The following is an 18,126-nucleotide window of genomic DNA, read 5'->3' as shown; positions in this document are numbered from 1 at the left end:
TACATTGAAAACCAAAAAATATCAGTGAAGTAACTCATTTTCATGCACGTGGATTCTTGGAAATCATTGTGCAGGGTCTCTGGGAGTGACATTCTCATCAGCCATGGCCAGATGTGAATGTACTTTGAAGGCATGCATGCATGTTTAGTAATCACTTCTGCCAAGGAAGCATGCAGCATGAGTGGTGACGTCCACAGGACCTCATAGGCTCACTTGGAAGTGATAGAGCAAAAGAAAAAAAAAAACCCACCATTTTGCCTCCCCCTTCCCCTGCCCCCAGTAGCTGAAAGTATTTACATCAGAAACACTTTTGAGCATTCACCCGAAAAGAAGATGGGAAGGAGACTGGAAACATGAAAGATGATTATGGAAAAGATTTCCATAAATGAAACGGGCTGTTCAGTGGCCAAGCTCTTCTTAGACCTATTGGTTATTGGGGATGTTCTAACAGCCAGTAAGAGGCAGAATATCTGCCCCTCTTCTTTCATGAGGTTCCATTTTACTTACTTCTCCTTTATCAACATGGGGCTGGTTTGCAAATTAAATGAAAAAAATCAAGTCATGGACCATTCTACAAGGTCTGCTTGACGGGAGATATATAACTATAAGTTTCAAGTTAACACGCAGTAAAACCTCATTGGTTCAGAATAATTATGGGTGTGGGGAAGGGGAATGGAGGGGACCAGTCCCATACTCAAAAGTCCAAGTTAGACAATATTTAAAAGAATTGAATTTTCATTACATTGCTATGATTCCCAGTTATATAACTTGCTCATTAACAAGTAAAATAAGAGAAGAGAATAGACAAATAGAACTCTTGTGAAGTCAATCTTCTATCTTCCCTAACTACACAAATTTCATTTTTGACTTGGTTGTTGGCACATAGGGAGAGAGTTCGGGTTCATGTTTTAATTGCCATAAGGAATCACCTTCTCTGATACTCATAATCTTAGTGAGTTGGTTCAAACACTGGGATGCTGAGTGGTTTGCCCAGGGATGCAAAGCCAGTATTGTTAAAGGTATAACTTGAAGTTTGGCCTTTCTGGTTTCAAGGCTGACTGTCTATCTCATATACTGTGATGCTGTCTCTCATCATACAAAGAAGTTGCTTCATAAATACTTGTTGATTAATTGACTTCATTAATGTAATAATAGGCAGGTAAATGGTGCAGTACGTAGAGCGCTCGACCTGGGGTTAGGAAGACCAGAGTTCAAATATGGCTTCAAGCACTTACTAGCTATATGGCCCTGGGCTACTTAACTCTGCCTCAGTTTCCTCATCTGTACAATGAGTTGTACATAGGCAAACCATTCCAGTATCTTTGCCAAGAAAATCCCAAATGGGGGGAGGGGAAGTAATGAAAGAGTTGGATATGAATGAAATGACTGAATAATACAATTTACAATAATCAATTACTAGTTCCACAAAGATACTTCCCTTTTATTTATACATTAGCTTAAGAATATTAAATTCCTTTTACTCTCCACTGTGGTACTAACAATTGACAGAGGAAGGAATCTTTTCAAATTCTTGCCTCAGTTGGAACGCTGTAGGGTGCATTGGAATTGGCCTAAAATCCAAATTATTGGGAAGGGGGGGTGGTTTCCTGAATGAATGAGGTTTTACTGGATACTTGTGCAGAGAGATAAGAGCCCCAAGGCTCACTGCTTCCTCTTTGGACACCTGGTTATAATCAGCATGAATGAAAACCCTCCATTTTCCCTCTGATGCTTTACCATCCCCTTTTGGAAAGAGACTTTCTTAACTGCCAGGTCTGATGACTTTCCCACTGCCCCCGTCCCCATATCTTGGACATTCCTCCATGACTCTCTTAAAAAGCAAAAATTGGTTTCAAAGATTCAGAAATGGTATTCTCCAAGATTTTTGGTAGGCTTTTGGTTAGCATTATGATTCAATGTGATATAAACTGTAAGAAAATTTCACCTCAATAAACATTCCAACAATTAGGTTTGTTCTAAAATGGAACAAAGGACTGCCTTTGGAGGTTCTGGGTTTGTTCATCACTGGAGGTCTTCAAGGGGAGGTAGGTAAGATGATCACTTGTTGGGGGTAGAGTAGCACGGCTTCCCACTCAGGAATATATTGCAGGTATGCAGGTGGCCTAAAGTAACTCTGAGGGTCTTTATAATTCTGAGATTATGTGAGTCTATAGGAAAAAAAATCTTTTCTAAAGAGACCAAGACACCCATGAGATATCATTTGTTCTAGGGGATAAGAAAGAAAAACCTTTGGAAGAGAGTGATTTTTCCACTCAAATGAAAATGTAAATGGTATTTAGTATACAGTGTATGACAAAGAGTAAGCATTGTAGAAATACTTAATGCCTTCCTTTCCTTTTGCTCAAATCTGCTTTAGATTTGCCAATCTCTCCATGTCACCTTAGGAACCCAAGGGCCCCTGGGCAGCATCAAAGATCACATTCAGCAACAGGCTCAGCACAAGGTTGACAATGAATTATTATTATACAAATAGTTCCAGAGGGACGATCCTCTTACCAACATTTCTTTCCTTAAGCATATTTTTTAATGTACCTTAATATTGAAACTTGGCAAAATACTATATTTTAAAGTAACAAAATACAGCAACCAACCCAAATTATAAAAGCTCTTAGGACCAGCATAGTCAATACTGTGTGTGTGTGTGTGTGTGTGTGTGTGTGTGTGTGTGTTTGTGAGAGACAGAGAGAGAGAGAGAGAAGAGACAGAGAGAGACAGAGACATATACATAGATATAGAAGACATAGAGAGAGACACACAGAGAACAGATATAGAGAGAGACACACAAAGACAGAGAGACAGAGATAGAAAAACAGCGAGATTCACAGAGAAAGACAGAGACAGAGAGGGAGACAAATACACCACATACACAGATACAGAGACAGAGAGAGGTACAGAGAGAGTCACCCAGAGACAGAGTCACTTACAGAGAGGCAGAGAGAGAAGAGAAAGACACAGATAAACACACACACACAGACAGAGAGAGGGAGACAGAGAGATAGAGTCCAAACTGGGAAGTCTGTAACTAGAAATGACTTTGTTTGAAAGGGGGACCCAAAGTAATGCCAGTTCCAGATTGATTCCATGTGAGTCATTGGGCAAACAACCTGGCTTTTCTTGAAGTTCCTATTTCACTCTTGTCTTTGTACTCTTATTGCCCTGGACAGTGACCTTGGCCATAGTATTTTCTTATTAATGCTTGCTTGATTGACATTGAAAAGTTGACTACTCTGCTGATAGAAGGGAATACAATTCTTTTAAAAGTTCTAACTCATTGTTAGTACTATCCTGAAAAAGAACAGTGTTTCTTCAGACCATCTTCCCAGCTGTTAATATGCCATTTTATCTCCCAACTGCTTACCTGTAGGCTTTTAACCATCTTTTCAAAGATAAGGAGGTGTGGTTTCTAGCCACAATCAGCCCCAAAGAAGGGTTCTATATCTTACACACACGTTCACATGTATATATGTACCCCCATGTGCCTAAATACATATATACACATACATACGGATACATAGAGAGAGAGAGAGAGATTGGGCAAAAAGAAAAGCAACGATACAGGACAGTTTACTTTGGATGCCATTTCTCCCTGTTGAGGTTCTGAGAGCAGAATCCAGTGAGGAGGCCATCAAGATGACATGTGGGACAAAAAGCTTGCATTGGAGTGTGGAGAGAGCAAGGCACCTCAGGACACTCTCAGCCACTCTGAATTTTCTCTGGGACATTGAGATTGCTTTCTTTTAAAATGGATTGGAAAGTCATTTGATGGGGAAGACATTACATCTACACTGTAGGGTTTGGTGCCACCCTACACTGATGAAGTTTCTGTGATACAACTGACTAATTTTCTGGAGAATTAATTGCTCATATAATGGAGTCACACTTTGCCAAAGACCTATCATAGTGCCCTAGGGCCAAAGAAATCAGATACCAACAATCTTATTTAGCATCATAGACCCATTGTTAATGATCCCATACAAATCTTACCTTTTCCATGACAACTTAGACCCCAGTTGGAAGTGATCTCTCATTCTGAAATCCTATTGTACTGTCATCTATGGTGACTTCAGTTTAATTATCTTTTTGGGGGTGGTATTATGGTAAGATCCTAGCTAGGGAGTTAGGTATCCTTGGTTTCAGATCCTGCCTCAGATCTGATGGATAGTGGTTAGAGGTGACCTAGAGTCTGGAAGACCAGAGTTCAAATCCAATCTCAGCCAATTATGATCTCTGATCCTGGGCAATTCAGATAAACTCCTGTTTGCTTCAGTTTCCTCATCTGTAATGTGGGGATAATAAAAAGATCTATTTTCTAGCATTGTTCTGAGGATCAAATGAGATAATAATGGCAGACAGCAAGGGTTATATTAATGTTAGTTATTATTAATACTACTAAAATTATATTCTTCCCTCAGAACAATGAGAATCATATCCTATAATAATAAATATTATTATTACTTGGCTTCTTTGTGCTAGTACTTTTCTATTAAGTCAAAGAGAAAGCATATCTCCATTTGGAGGGGGAATTCTCACACTAACAACCATTCATTCTTGAAGTATTTCTCTAACTAGATGATAAACTTCTTGAGGATAAGAATTTGCCCTCCTATAGGACTGGACAAGCATGGTACTGAGCAGAAGTCTGGGATCTTAATGAATAAAACTCAACGAAGTTATGAAGCTTTATAATTTGACTAGGATCTTTCTGCTTAACTGTGAATATAATTAATTATACCAAATGTACCTATAACACTTTTTAAAATAAATGAACTCAGTCTTTGGATCTACAAAGTATACCTTGTTCATCATTAGTCCTAAGAACAAATCTGCAAATTTGCTCTTGTTCTATCTCATGGAAGTATCCATGACAGTGATTTTTAATATGTAAAAGCAAAATGTTTGGTGATATTCTTGTCAAGATAGTTCTGGATAATGGTTTAGGGCTCTGAAAAATTATTTTCAAAATTCATGTTTTTCCCAGAAGGTTCTGTTTTTCTCTGATATCTCTTTGGATGCGAATTTTTGAAATGTCATTGCATATTTTTCCCCCACACCACAGGTAGACTTTGAAAATAACTCACTTAGAACTCAATATGACTCATGTTTCCCCCCTCAATATTCACAAACCATCACAATAAAGTGTTGAGAATCCAAATTATTCCGTGAGGGTTGGTATGGTGGAAAAACCTTTCTGTTTTGTCAGACTAAGGAAGAACCAGGAAAACCTCCTACCTTCTCTTGAAGAATATTCCTTTTGACACTTGAGTCAAGTTACTCACATGAGGAAAAAAAATAAGCCCCCAAATCCAAATAATCCAGGGGAAGCCACCCTGGACAATTTATGTCTGAGGGGGTATGGTAAGGGTTAAAAAAATTCAACCTTATGGATTTTATTCACTTTTCTGGTGTATTCCTCACTGCAAAGTTTGACATTGCTTTGAAATCATCCTCCTAATCTTAAGGAAATATAATAGTCTTCCACTTGGATTTGGGAGAAAATGTTTGCTCTTGGCCACTCTCTCTATATATAAATACCGTATATATGATCCACATACAGACAATAGTGTAAGAAGAGTAGTACCATTCTAACTAACTACTGGTTACTAAGTTCACTACTCATCTGGCATAATAAAGGTGAGTGCAGACTAACACAGGTAGATACGACAGGCTAAGTAAGGAAAGAGTCCAGGCAGGTAGGGTTGTGTTGGGATGTAACTGCAGTCCTTTTTCAAAATATTGATTGCTTCATGCGTGGACCAGATCGCCACCCCACATTTATACTTCTGTGGAGGGAAACCAATTCCAAAAGCAGTCCATCTGAAGGTGCTGTTACATTCCTTTAAGGGGGGGGGCAGAGATACAAAGCAAGGAACGCCCAGGTAAAATCCCATTGGAAAACACTGCATTAAGAGGGCATGCACAGAGGAGTATGACAGGAGGTGACTTGTTTCATTCAGTTTGAGTCACATACCTCTTTCCCCTGCCAGGATCATCCAAGAATGAATAAACAGTAGAAAAACAGGGAGGAAATTTAAATATGCAATCAGGCATTAGTTGGGACTGGTGGATTTATGGTATATTAGATATTAGTTAATTGTACTGTCAATGTTCATTAGATGGTGGAGTTATCTATTTAGATGACTGTGAAATTGCTTTTTTTTTTGAGGGCCTTTAATGCAACCCATCTAAATGTGAAGGAAAAGAAAGAGTGAGTGCATCATTCAAGAAAAGGAAGTCAAATAGAGCAGTTTTCAATTTGAGTTTTAAAATTAGTTGGGACATAGAGCAGTTGGTACAGAATGGATTTATGACAAGCTAGACCTATGGAGTTAGTTCCTCACAGGTTTAGGATTTTGTTAGAACCGGCATTCTGTGGCACTACAAATGCCATAAAAGTAGTTTTTGGACATGATGACAAGCTTTACTGATTGAGGTGCATATTGGAAAACCTACATGATGAGCAACAGAGAATACGATCCATCTTGTCACAGCATTAGCAACCCGAGGTAAACTAGGAAAAAAAATGAAGAATCTACTGTGCAGTAGCGAAACTTAGCAACAAATTAGAAAACACTGCTTAGTGTCCACGCAACAAAGGACCAACACAAATACTACCACCAACAACAGAAAGGACCAAAACACACCCAGAACCAATTCTGCATCATGAGAATGGAATGAATTTGGGAGCCATTGCCTCTGGGCTAGACTTACCTTGTTTTGTTCATGGCTAAACCCATCAAAAACGGTGTCCAATTGGACATAACACAGCCCACTCTTGAAGATGAATTACCTCCTCAAACCTTCTGAGCCAAAGCCTCTTTGTCCCTTAATCATGTTCTAGAAAGTTCAACTGTGTAAAGGAATATGGCAACAACTCCATTCTAACATTTGGTATGTGAGAAAAAATGTTCTACACCACAGGGAGACTTGTCTCTAGGGGACACCAATGTCCGTTGCACAGTGATGCTACTCACCTCTGCATGGTGCTCTTCATTTTGCTGGAGGACTTCAATGACTAGTTCCGCCAGGCGTATTGTGTCTTCTAGTTTTTTGGCAGGAGTGATTAAGCGGCCTACATTTTCTGCAGTACAAGAATTGGAGTTAAAATTCATTGCAAATGTTGATAGTGTTGCGGCCATTAGAACTAATGGGTAAGAGATCCCAGAATAATTTAACAGCTTAAAAAAAATTCCCATGCAAATGTTAAATGCTACATCATTAGTAGTGAGCAAACCATGAAGCCACTTTCAAAAATTATTTTAAGATTATGACAAAACAGTGCTCCAGCTTGGCATCTGCCCATTGAGTTTTCAGAAATATGCTACAAATTGAGTGACAGTGACATTTTGTACCCACAAGAGCATTCTCTAAAGACAGCATCCACGGGTGCTTGGTATGCCATTAAGTTTCTATATATGCCAAGATTACCTAGAAACCTTGCCCACAGAATATTTATTCTACATCTCCACTATTCAGAGTTTCTGAATTCATGGGTAACTATCACCTTCATGGCTAACATTTGATCTAAAGGTCTACATAGTTCATTGGAATTTTTTTTAATTAGGTCAAATTGAAAAAATGTGACCATTTTAAACTGAGAAAGAAGAGGGTTGGAATGAATACTAAGTATCTCCTTGTGTCATCCATGAATGCTCAACTGTAGAGTTGTAGAGAGATAGCATTGTATGGCTTTGCCCATCTTTCATGGCCAGTTGACTGGACAGAAACCTCTGAAGGTCTTGTAAGAGAATAATTCAACAGGTTACTGCCAATAAAAAAGAGTTTGTGTGTGTGTGTGTGTGTGTGTGTGTGTGTGTGTGTGTGTATGTGTGTGTATGTGTGTGTTTGTATATGTTAACCACACTTTCAAAAACTCTACTTAGGTCTCATGGTTTTCTCATGACTATATCTACTTTGATCCTCTCAAGAGAACAGAGAGGACTAACTGGTACTCCCCAATATACCCACTTTTTATTTTAGCTGGAAAGTATTTCTTTTAAGAAATCATTGGGGAAATGCTGCAGCTAGGTGTTGGTTGATGAGTTGCTCTTGCCAGAATTCATGACTATTTTACTATTAAAATGAAAAAGGTTATAAACATATAAAGAAAACTCATAGGATCATAGATTTGCCATTTGAAGGGACCACAGAGGTTATCTCATTAAATCCCTTCATTTTATAAAGGAGGAAACAGGTCAAGGGAAGTTAAGTGACCTGACCACAGCCACAGAGCTAAAATAGGTCCTGCTAGGTTCTGGAAGAGACTGGTGATTGCATACTACATGTTTTGCACTCCAGGTCTTGTCAGGTAAAGTTAGATCAACCTGAAAAATTTAAATCCTAAGATTTGTGTGTGTGTGTGTGTGTGTGTGTGTGTGTGTATGTGTGTGTGTGTGTGTGTGTGTGTGTATGTGTTTATGTGTACAAGAGGAGGTTTGAATTAGGTCCATCTGGATTCTCTATAGAATCATTAAAAAAGCCTTCCATCCTGTGCTCCTTCTCCTAGCTCTTTTAATATTTAGGGTGGCTAGGGGAGTTTAGTTAATTAGCATTTAGCTTAATTCCTATTTCCTATTCCAGAAGTTATTTGCTTTTGGACCATTGAACTTTTGGTGAAAGGAGGATAGATAGAGTTTGACTTTAATTGAGTTCTTTCCTGGGACTGGGGATAGATTGTTTTGTGGTTTTTCCACAAATGGGGATTGCTTCATTTTTTAGATTTGCATTGTTAATACCTAGCCCTATTGGAGCACATAGTAGAAGTTTTATGAATTATTAAAAACTTGGCATAATGAAATTTGAGTTTATGTTTCAGTGGTGTGTTCTCAATTGCTGCTGCAGAGATAGGTTTAATAATCTTGGCCCAGCAGAGAAATTCTCTCGATCCATCCATGGATGACTGTGCCTTCTGGATACCTAATTGGCTGATCAATGAAAAATGGCTTACTATCTGAAAATGAGGGAGACCTGAGCTGTTTTAGGTTTGTGATGATTTCCCATTAAAGGAACAAGAGCTCTCTATGGAGGGATAGCCTGTGACTCAGTGATGGCAACCCTTGGTGTTACACCCAGATAGAGGGAATGAAGCTGGCATTGGGAAAGTAGACTCCCAATAGTTGGGAGATGATGTGTAAGGATTGTAGAGGCTATAATTAGTTAAGTGAAATATTGTGGACTTGAGGTTACTTACCTGTGAATTATTTACAAGTAAGCAATGACCATTTTCCCTGCTCTATTTAAGGTCTTATAAAACATACTGTGTACACATGTCCAGGTAATAAGTGCAGGAGGAGGTATTTTCACATCAACAAGTTACTTTGCAAAGTAGTTAACATTAATATTTCCAAAGGATTTGAAAATTCCCCTTCCTAGGCATATTACCTGTTACATCCACACCTATACACGCACACACACGGACACATTGCCTAGTAAACACACCATCCTGAACATTGATACATATCTGCCGGGGAAGCCCACTTAGTGCATCTTTAAAATCCCTCATTACCTTTAAAACAGTTGAGATTTCTAAACATTGAGGAACATTGACTAACTAGTATAATTTGACTCGATGTGACATTACTTACCCTTCTAAGTTCACAACTTTCATACATAGTTGCTTTGAAAGATTTTTTTTTTGTATTTGGAGAAATTTAAGATGCTTTAAGTAGGTCCGCTAAAATATATGTATTAATGCTCAGGTGTTTTTGATTGACTACTATCTATCTATCTATCTCGATAGATATGCACATATATGTGTATTTGTACCTAACCTTTTCATGGTTGCTTGCACGTATACACATATATGTGTTTGTCAGTTGTGTTATACATATATAATATATTTATATATATATATATTATATATATATATACAGCCAGTATGTTTAATAAAACCCCTTTTGATTCTTTAGTTTAATAGGCATTCATCCAAATAAATTACTTAATAATCTTCAGTCTACAAAATCCAATCTGTTAATTAACCCATGTAACCAAACATTTTTAGGTGTTTGATAGAAGATGAATGCCCAATTAATAGAAAATAGATTCATCTTTGGTGAGATATCAGTTGCCTGCCATATTTCTAGACTTCTCTAAGATGCTGTCTTTAAAGAAGATGCAGGAGTAGAGGATCTTGCTAACCAGCAGAGGCTAATGAACACACATATGGCTAGAACTAATCTTTTTTGTTTTTTTTTTTTTTTGCTTGGTTTTATGTGTTCAAAATTGTCTCTGCTATGTTGCAATATCTCTGGGGTCCTCATGTTACGGTGGCAGCTGGAGCACTGGAGGCTGAACAAATATAGTATACTTAGAATGACATTTCATAAAACAGAATTTAAGCTCATACATATAAGAATTGTCATGCAAAATGTTATGCAACAACAATGTTATTTTGTGCTGACATTGAGATTGGAAAATGTTGCATATGTCAGACATTGCTAGACAAAAAAATGTGGACATTTGGAAAGAAATGCTATCCGAGTCTCTCAAAAGCTTACTAAGTTCCAATGGAGAGCTGAACAGTCTTGGCTTTGGAATGACTACCTACTATGTATTAAGACCAAACCAAATTTTAAGGAAAAAAAAATGAACAGGAAAGCCAACTAAACTAGAAAACAGCAGAATGAAAGAAAGGGAAACCATTACTGTACTTGGTGTTTGGCTAGTTATGCCCTTGAGTCTTTGAGTGAACGTGTTAGTCTGCCTTTGCAAGGTTGGAGGAGGCCCTGGTGGTGGCCGTTGCGCTGTTCAGGTAGATGAGGGGAGACAGGAAAAGTAAAGAGACAAAGTGATTTTAACAAATGGTGACAAATAAGATGACCAACTTGGAACAAAACAACAGAACAGAAGCAGAAATGATGATACAAATGGAGAGCTGCTATTGTCCCAGGATATGTCAACCGTCCCCAGGGGTGACATACCGGACAGGCAACAGCACCACTTGACAGTTTCTACAACCCTGGCCCTCCCTAGTCACACAAAAGACGACAATTCCCTGTCTTTAATGGAGCCAACTATGACATGAACATTATTCCTAGCTGGTTGGAAGGATGTGAATATTACTAGCTGGTAGAGAATTCATTTTGTTACAACGATTGCTTCTTCCATTCTGAAAACAGGAAATATTTCATAAGTAGTCAACGGTCAGAAACCTGGTTTCCAGCTCCCACCACTTACTGGCTTTGTGATGGTGGACAAGTCAATGAATCTCTTTTGGAGCCTCAATTTTCCCATCTTGCAGATGGGGATGATAATGCTGATCCTGCCTAACTCTTGGGGTTGTTGCAAACTTCAAAGGAGATAATATTTGGGAAAGCATTTAAAAAACTATAGACTATATAAATCATCAGCTGTAATTTTTCATTTCCTTGCCCTCTCTAAAGAGGAGAAATGCAAGACTAATTGCTTTGTGAAGATTTTTTTTTGAAAGAGGAAATGTCTACATTAGTTCAAGGTAGCTGGAAAATATTCTTGCTCCCTTTGTGGAATTTAAGCCTGTAAAAATCTGTCACTTGAAAAAAAATGTGTGGATTCTGATTGTTTTCAGCTCATTTAATTATTTTCAATTTGGAATTCTCATGGCTTTTATATTGTGGGTTGAATCATATATAAAAACTTGCCAGCTCTATCAAATATGTTACTTGCTATTCCAAATGTTAGAATACTGCAATTCGAACTTGACCCATCTGTCATATAGTTTACAATATCAGCCCAGCAGAACATTCTATAACAATGCCCTCTCTTCAATATAAATACCAATATCCAACAATATCTGAGTCTACAATTCTCCCCCTTAATGAGAGTCTCTGGAGTCTTAGGAAAGGTGCTCCCTGCTAATATTTCTAGTTTTTAGCAATCTGTATGGTGAAGGGACCACTTGGTTGCCAAAAAGATTTCTTGGTTTGCTTGAATTTTCAATGGGGAGGAGGAAAAAAACAGATTTGGCTGCAGGTTATAGGAAATAGATTTTGGGTGTTTTGAATTCTAGGGGTGTTAATAAAGGGATCGGGATAGCAGGATGAGCACAATATTCTGCTAAGCCATCTGTTTCAAAGCAAAAGTTTAAGGGATCCTTTTCAGAGCTGGACTCCTTGTATGTGGCAGTGTTGGATGTAGAGTTAAAAAAAATTGAAATGCTTCTGGCTTTGCTACACTTTGGAATGTATCACAGGCAGGCCCCACTTTAGGCAATGGACGTGTTACTTGAAAAGTTGAGTATAAAGTTAAGTTAAAAAAAAAAGATCTACTTATATGTTAAATGCACTAGAAGGAATTGCTATTTAAAGAAAGTCCATAATTAATCCCTTTGAAAAGTAAATAATGACCCCATAAGTTATGCTTCTTTTTTTGGCAGATCTCATTATTTTGCCCCCCCCCCTCCAAAGTGAGACTCGGGCTTCTTCCATGCATCTTGACTCACTTGAACCTAGTTCAAGTTTTGCTGAGGATGGGCCATCTATCTCCCACATCTCATGAAATCTCCTTGTCTAACCTCAACGGGTGAAAATGGGTCCTTTTAATCCAACTTTATTGATGATTCACAAAATAATGAAATAAACATTTTGGTCACCCCATCATCCAAGAAATGATAGAGAATGTTTCAAGATCTTGAAGCATTAGAGAGAATTCTAGAGAGTAATTTCTTGGTATCAGCTATCTGCCCTTTATTCCAGTGGGGAGGTGGGAAAAGAAAAAGAAATGAGAAATAGGGAAAAAAAAACCCCAAACTAAAAAAAAAAAATCTGATCTAGCCCATCATACCTGGAAGTTTCCCACTGAATCCACTCAATTACCGTAGCTTTTGTTTACATAATGAAATCACTTTGGCTCCAGAAAAGAGAGTGCAATGTGACCGATCCAAACAAAAAGAGACTTTTTTGGAAGGCTCACATCAGCCAAAAAAGAAAAAAGGACGAGACATTCCAATTAGCTCTCAGATAACCTGGCCAGCTCTGGTTCTGCTGCCAGCCACAGAAATAGCCATGAATGGATGGAGCTGACAAGTTGCATCAAGACCCAGTTTCCCAATATGTTCCTGAGGACACCAGTGTGTGGGCCTTGTCACTATTTAAAACACTAGCTCATACAACTTTGTTTACAGTATCCTGGGGTGGGATAAAAGCAGAGAAAGAAGCCTGACACCAAAGAGACAGCTGAGAAATGCCTTCAAGAGCGTCTAGTTTCTTGAGGGCTGCTAAGTACAGAAGGAAATGAATCAGAGATTTGCAAGAACTTCAGAGTTCTGTTAGTCCTCATGGAGGAATGAACAATGATCCCGGAGATCTGATGGATGGAAAGGCTCAATATCTCCCCTCCAATAACTTTTGTCTTGTGTCCAGAGGAGTATATCCCAAGAGTGTACTGTGTTGCATATGCTATTTGCCCAATAAATGATATTTAATGAATGACTGAATTTTAAATAATTCCCTCCCGCTATTCACTTTACTGATAAAAAACATAAAATTCATTTTAATAACAAATAAAGATTTCATTGAGGTTTTTTTCCCATCGTCACCTTTCAATAACCCAGTTCCACCCCTAAAATAGAGCCTTTCTTTGTAACAAAGAAATTTAATTAACTAAGGCAAGCCAACATGCTGGCACGTTAGACAGTGGAGATGCCAAATAATTTTATGGTGCTTTTATGAAAACACACTAGTCTTTCAGAAGAATGATCAACAAACAAATTATAGTTTATATTGTCCTATCTCAAAGTCTTAAGTTACTTAGAAAAGATCATAAGTTGAGGCACATATAGTTTCCTAATCTCTTGAGCTCTGAGGAGTTTTAGACTTCTAATGGATTATGATATTAGATCTTTATCTAGCTATTCTTGGAGAACAGGATCCTTCCTTCTGATAGGACATGCTGTTGAGCATTCCAGAAAATAGGGGGAAATTGAGATTTTTAAAAAAAAATATGAGCAAAGTCAAATAGAGGAGAAAGGCTCAGGTCATCCTCTTTTAGTTCACTGATGTGTTCATACCTCTTCCTATGTCAACTTCTATACAACACCAGCACATTGAAAGAAAAATGAAAACTTCAGCCTATCATATGACAATCATTCTAAGTCAGTGATATGACAAAGTATAACCAAATTTTAGAGTAAGAATACTCAGATTCTTTGGAATATGCAGTCCTCTCTTTCTAACACCTTTCTAACACATTTTCTAGCACCATATATGTACCTACGTAGCTATTGATATCTCTATCGCTTTCCATCATCCATCCTATTAGTCACCCCTCTCTCTCTCTCTGTCTCTCTCCCTGTACTTTGCATCGATCAACAAAAAAATCTACCATGAATTCAGCAACATTCTTCCCTCTCCCTCACTCTTCTGATTAGTTGCCAGTATATCTCCATTCAGTCCTCTTCTCTTCACTTACAAGCATCTGCCCACAATGAGGTCATCTTCTCCACTCCAGATTACATTGCAATGATCTCTTATTTGATTTTCTTGCTGTCGCTTTTTCCTCTCAAACAACTGCCCCATTAATATTCCTAAAACACAGATTTGATCATGTCAACTCCCTACTAAAATATCTCAATGGCTCTCTGTTACCTTTAGTAGAAAATATAGTCTGGAATATTAAGCTCCCTGATTTGAGGGTGTCATTAGTTTACATTTTTTTCAAAACATCACCATCTCTAATGACTTCTTACATTCATCCCCATGCCCCTCTCCAAGAAAAATTATTTCATTTCTTCCTATGGCACAAAGTTTGGAGGGATACCTAACACACTGATGATAGACTCAGGATCCAAAAGGATCTTGAAGTCTGGAGCATTGGTCTAAATCAAATAAGATGAAATTCAGTAAAAGTAAATCTGAAGTCTTGTATTTGAATATAAAATCCCACTTTCTAAGTATGATGTGGGGAGTCAAAATTACTTAGCAGTTCTGAAAAAAGATGTGGGGGTTTTAGTGGACTGCATGAATTGGTAGTGTGACATGACAACCAAAAAGGCTAGGAGACCTTGGGTTGCTTCTTGGAATAAAGTGACAAAAATCACACTATATGCTGCTTTTGTCAATACTATTGTCTTCAGTCCTAGGTTCCTCGCTTTGAGAAAGAATGGTAAAGGGGATTGTGTTCATGTCATAGGATATCAGTTGAAGAAACTAGATGTGCTGAGGTTGAAGAAGAAAAGACTTAAGGTAGGGAACTTCAGATATTAGAAGGCAGTTGTCCACAAAGGATTAAGGTTTGATCTATTTTGTCTTGGAGGACAGATCCAGGAGCAGTGACCATAAGTTATAAAGAGACAAATTTGGGTTACATGTCAAGAAAAACCTCTTCACAACAAGAGCTATCCAAAAGGTGAATGGGCAGCTTCAAGAGATACTGGGATCCTTGCCTTCCTCCACCTCCCATCCTCAGAGGTCTTCAAGTAGAAGCTGGACAAAGATTTGAATGCCTAACTATGTCTAACTATGGCTTTCATGCCCCTGACATCTCTTCTAACTCTTCTAACTTTTGTGAAAAAGAAGAAGCTTTGCTTATAATAAAGAATAGAATTAACCAAAGAAATTCAACAGAATGAAATAGGCAATCAGAATGTATACGCCTCATTCTAGAACTAATTCTACCACCCTCTGTTGAGGGTTCTTTAAATTCACAATCAATCAATTCATTTGGTAGGTCTGGTAAGTCTTTCACTTACTTTCATCTGTGTTGTTATGGTTACCCTCTGTCACTTAGGATTTCAATCTTGCTTTATTTTATACTCCATCTTTTCTTTGTCCCAGATAAACTGGCCTTCTTATTGTTCCTCACACACAATATCCCATCTCTTGCCTCCATGTGTAGAGTTGTAGCTTCATGTTTGGAATGTCCTCTTATTTAAGCCTCCTGGAATCCTTGCTTTCTTCAAAACCCAGCTTAGGCGGGATCTCCTAGACCTTTTCTGATTCCCATCCTCCCCTCTTCTCTTGTCAACTTACAGATTGGCTTTGGACCAGATCTTTGATTCTATTGGTAAGAGACTTTGTCCTCTGCAGATCACCACCTGCTCTGAAACTTTTAGGAGTTGCAAAAAATCAACATTTTCTCAGCGTGAACTATGTGCTAGGCACTGTTCTAGACGCTGAGGCAATGAACACAAGGAATGAAGTAAGCCTGTTCTCAAGGAGATTACACTCTAATATCTCATTTGGCAGGCTTGTCTAGAGCACTGAGCTTAAAAAACTCAATCAAGTCATATGACTAGGACATATCAGAAGCATACACTGACTCGTGAAAATATTTTAAGTAACTTTGTATTTATTTTCTATCCACTTATCTGTGTGTGTGTCTGTGTGTGTGTGTGTGTGTGTGTGTGTGTCTGTGTGTGTGTGTATGTGTGATATTCCCCTAATGGAATATACATCTCTTGTGGGCAAGGATTGGTTCCCTGTATCTATAGTGACCAGGAGAGCATCTTCCAAGTTGTAGGTACATAATACATGTCATTGAGTTAAAGCGCAATTTACATGAATTTGTATCTTAGTCTAAATATTGGAAAATGCATTTGTGAGACCAATCATTCTATAGCAAACTTGTTTGCTTGTTTCCTATATTCTTTGGGGTTTATATAGGAATCAGAGATCAATTGAAATAATTATAAGAAGACTGATGATTTGGTGGCCAGTCAGAGAATCAGATCAGGTTTGATCTAGAGCTTGGTGGCTTTGCTGGGTTGGCTTCTCCGAGCCTCAGTTTTTCCATTCATAAAATGGGTCTAAATGGCAGAGTTAGTTGGGAAAGAAGTATAATGTACTGGGTATAGAAAGGCTGAATTGGGCATTTTATATAACAAAACATATAAGAAACAGGTCTTTGCATAAATCTTAAGTGATAAAGCGAGGGTGGAAGTGTCAGTTCATCAATGAGCATTTATTCAATCCCTACCATGAGAGGCTCTGGGCCATGTTCTGGGATAGAAATAGAATGAAGTCATCCCTGTAATTTATGTTTGTCATAATGTAAACTACTTGTGGGCAGGGTCTGTTTTCACTTTTGGCTTTATATGTCCAGCATCCCACAATGCCCAGCACATCAGATATTTTCTAAAGGTGAGATGGATTGAAATGAGTTGAATCATTTCCCTAAAAAATCCAAAGTCCAGGCTTGCAGACTGATATGGAAACTCTTTTGTTGCTGATGAATGTAGTTGGGTCTGGATGATTCATGGAGAATTGCAGGTCAGAGACTTTTGGGGGTCATTATCACTATAGGAAGAATATGAACAGGAGTTTCCTCTGCTGACAAATATGATCTGCCCACGTATTAGTAAAGAAGACCAAGGGAACTGTCCATAGCACACAGAAGTTGTGAACCTACCTTGTGCCACACAAACAGTATGCGATAGAGGCAGGGTTTTAGCCCAAGTCCTCTAGCATTCAATTTAGTGAACTTTCTGGATGAATTTCATTTCATAGTGTTTTACCTCTCCCTCTGAATTTCCTCAGAATGCACATGCTCTACACCATAGTTGCCTGTACAGTACAGTACATTGGAGGTGTTACATAGGTATTTCCTGTCTCAAGGTCTTGTCTTTCCAAGTCAACTATAAACTCTGTGATGTATGACTGAGGTTTCTTTCTGGCCTCTCTATATGATGTTCCTTCTCCTATCTCCATGTCTTTGCCTAGGTTGTTTCTATGGGAAGAATCTTCCTTTTATCATCCACCTTCCTACTCCCAGTTGGAGGATTCCTAACTTTTTTCAAAGACAAGTTCAGTTCCTCTCTCTCTCTGTCTCTCTCTGTTTCTCTCTCCCTCCCTCCCTCTCTCTGTCTCACTGTCTGTCTGTCTGTCTTTCTGTCTTCTTTAGTGTCTCTTCCCCTTTTCTCTCTCTTCATATTTTTCTGTCTTTGTTTCTGTTTCTCTCTCCCTCTCTTTCCCTTTGTTTAACTATTGTTATTGAATGAGATAATATTCATAAAATGCTTAGCACAATACTGACTAATTTATATTGTGATAATTTTGAATTTTCCTGAGTCTATATAGTTTCCTTCAATAGAATATCATATCCTTGAGAATAAGCACTATTTCTTTTGTGTCTTTTTATTCCCACTGTCTTTTCATATGAAAAGTTCTCCAAAAAATGCCATGAGAATTGAATTCA

General features: G+C 38.2%; 1 protein-coding gene across 1 annotated transcript in view; it reads right to left on the bottom strand.

The window, feature by feature from the left end:
- Positions 1 to 18,126, bottom strand: part of CADPS (calcium dependent secretion activator) — a 557,039-nt gene that overhangs the window by 122,931 nt on the left and 415,982 nt on the right. The window contains 1 exon segment of the mRNA XM_074198830.1: positions 6,993 to 7,099. Within this exon segment, the coding sequence (XP_074054931.1) occupies positions 6,993 to 7,099 (107 nt within the window).

The sequence above is a fragment of the Macrotis lagotis genome, chromosome 8 (genome assembly GCF_037893015.1).
Source record: "Macrotis lagotis isolate mMagLag1 chromosome 8, bilby.v1.9.chrom.fasta, whole genome shotgun sequence".
Taxonomy (NCBI): Eukaryota; Metazoa; Chordata; class Mammalia; order Peramelemorphia; family Peramelidae; genus Macrotis; species Macrotis lagotis.
This window is presented reverse-complemented; position numbering and strand designations above follow the sequence as displayed.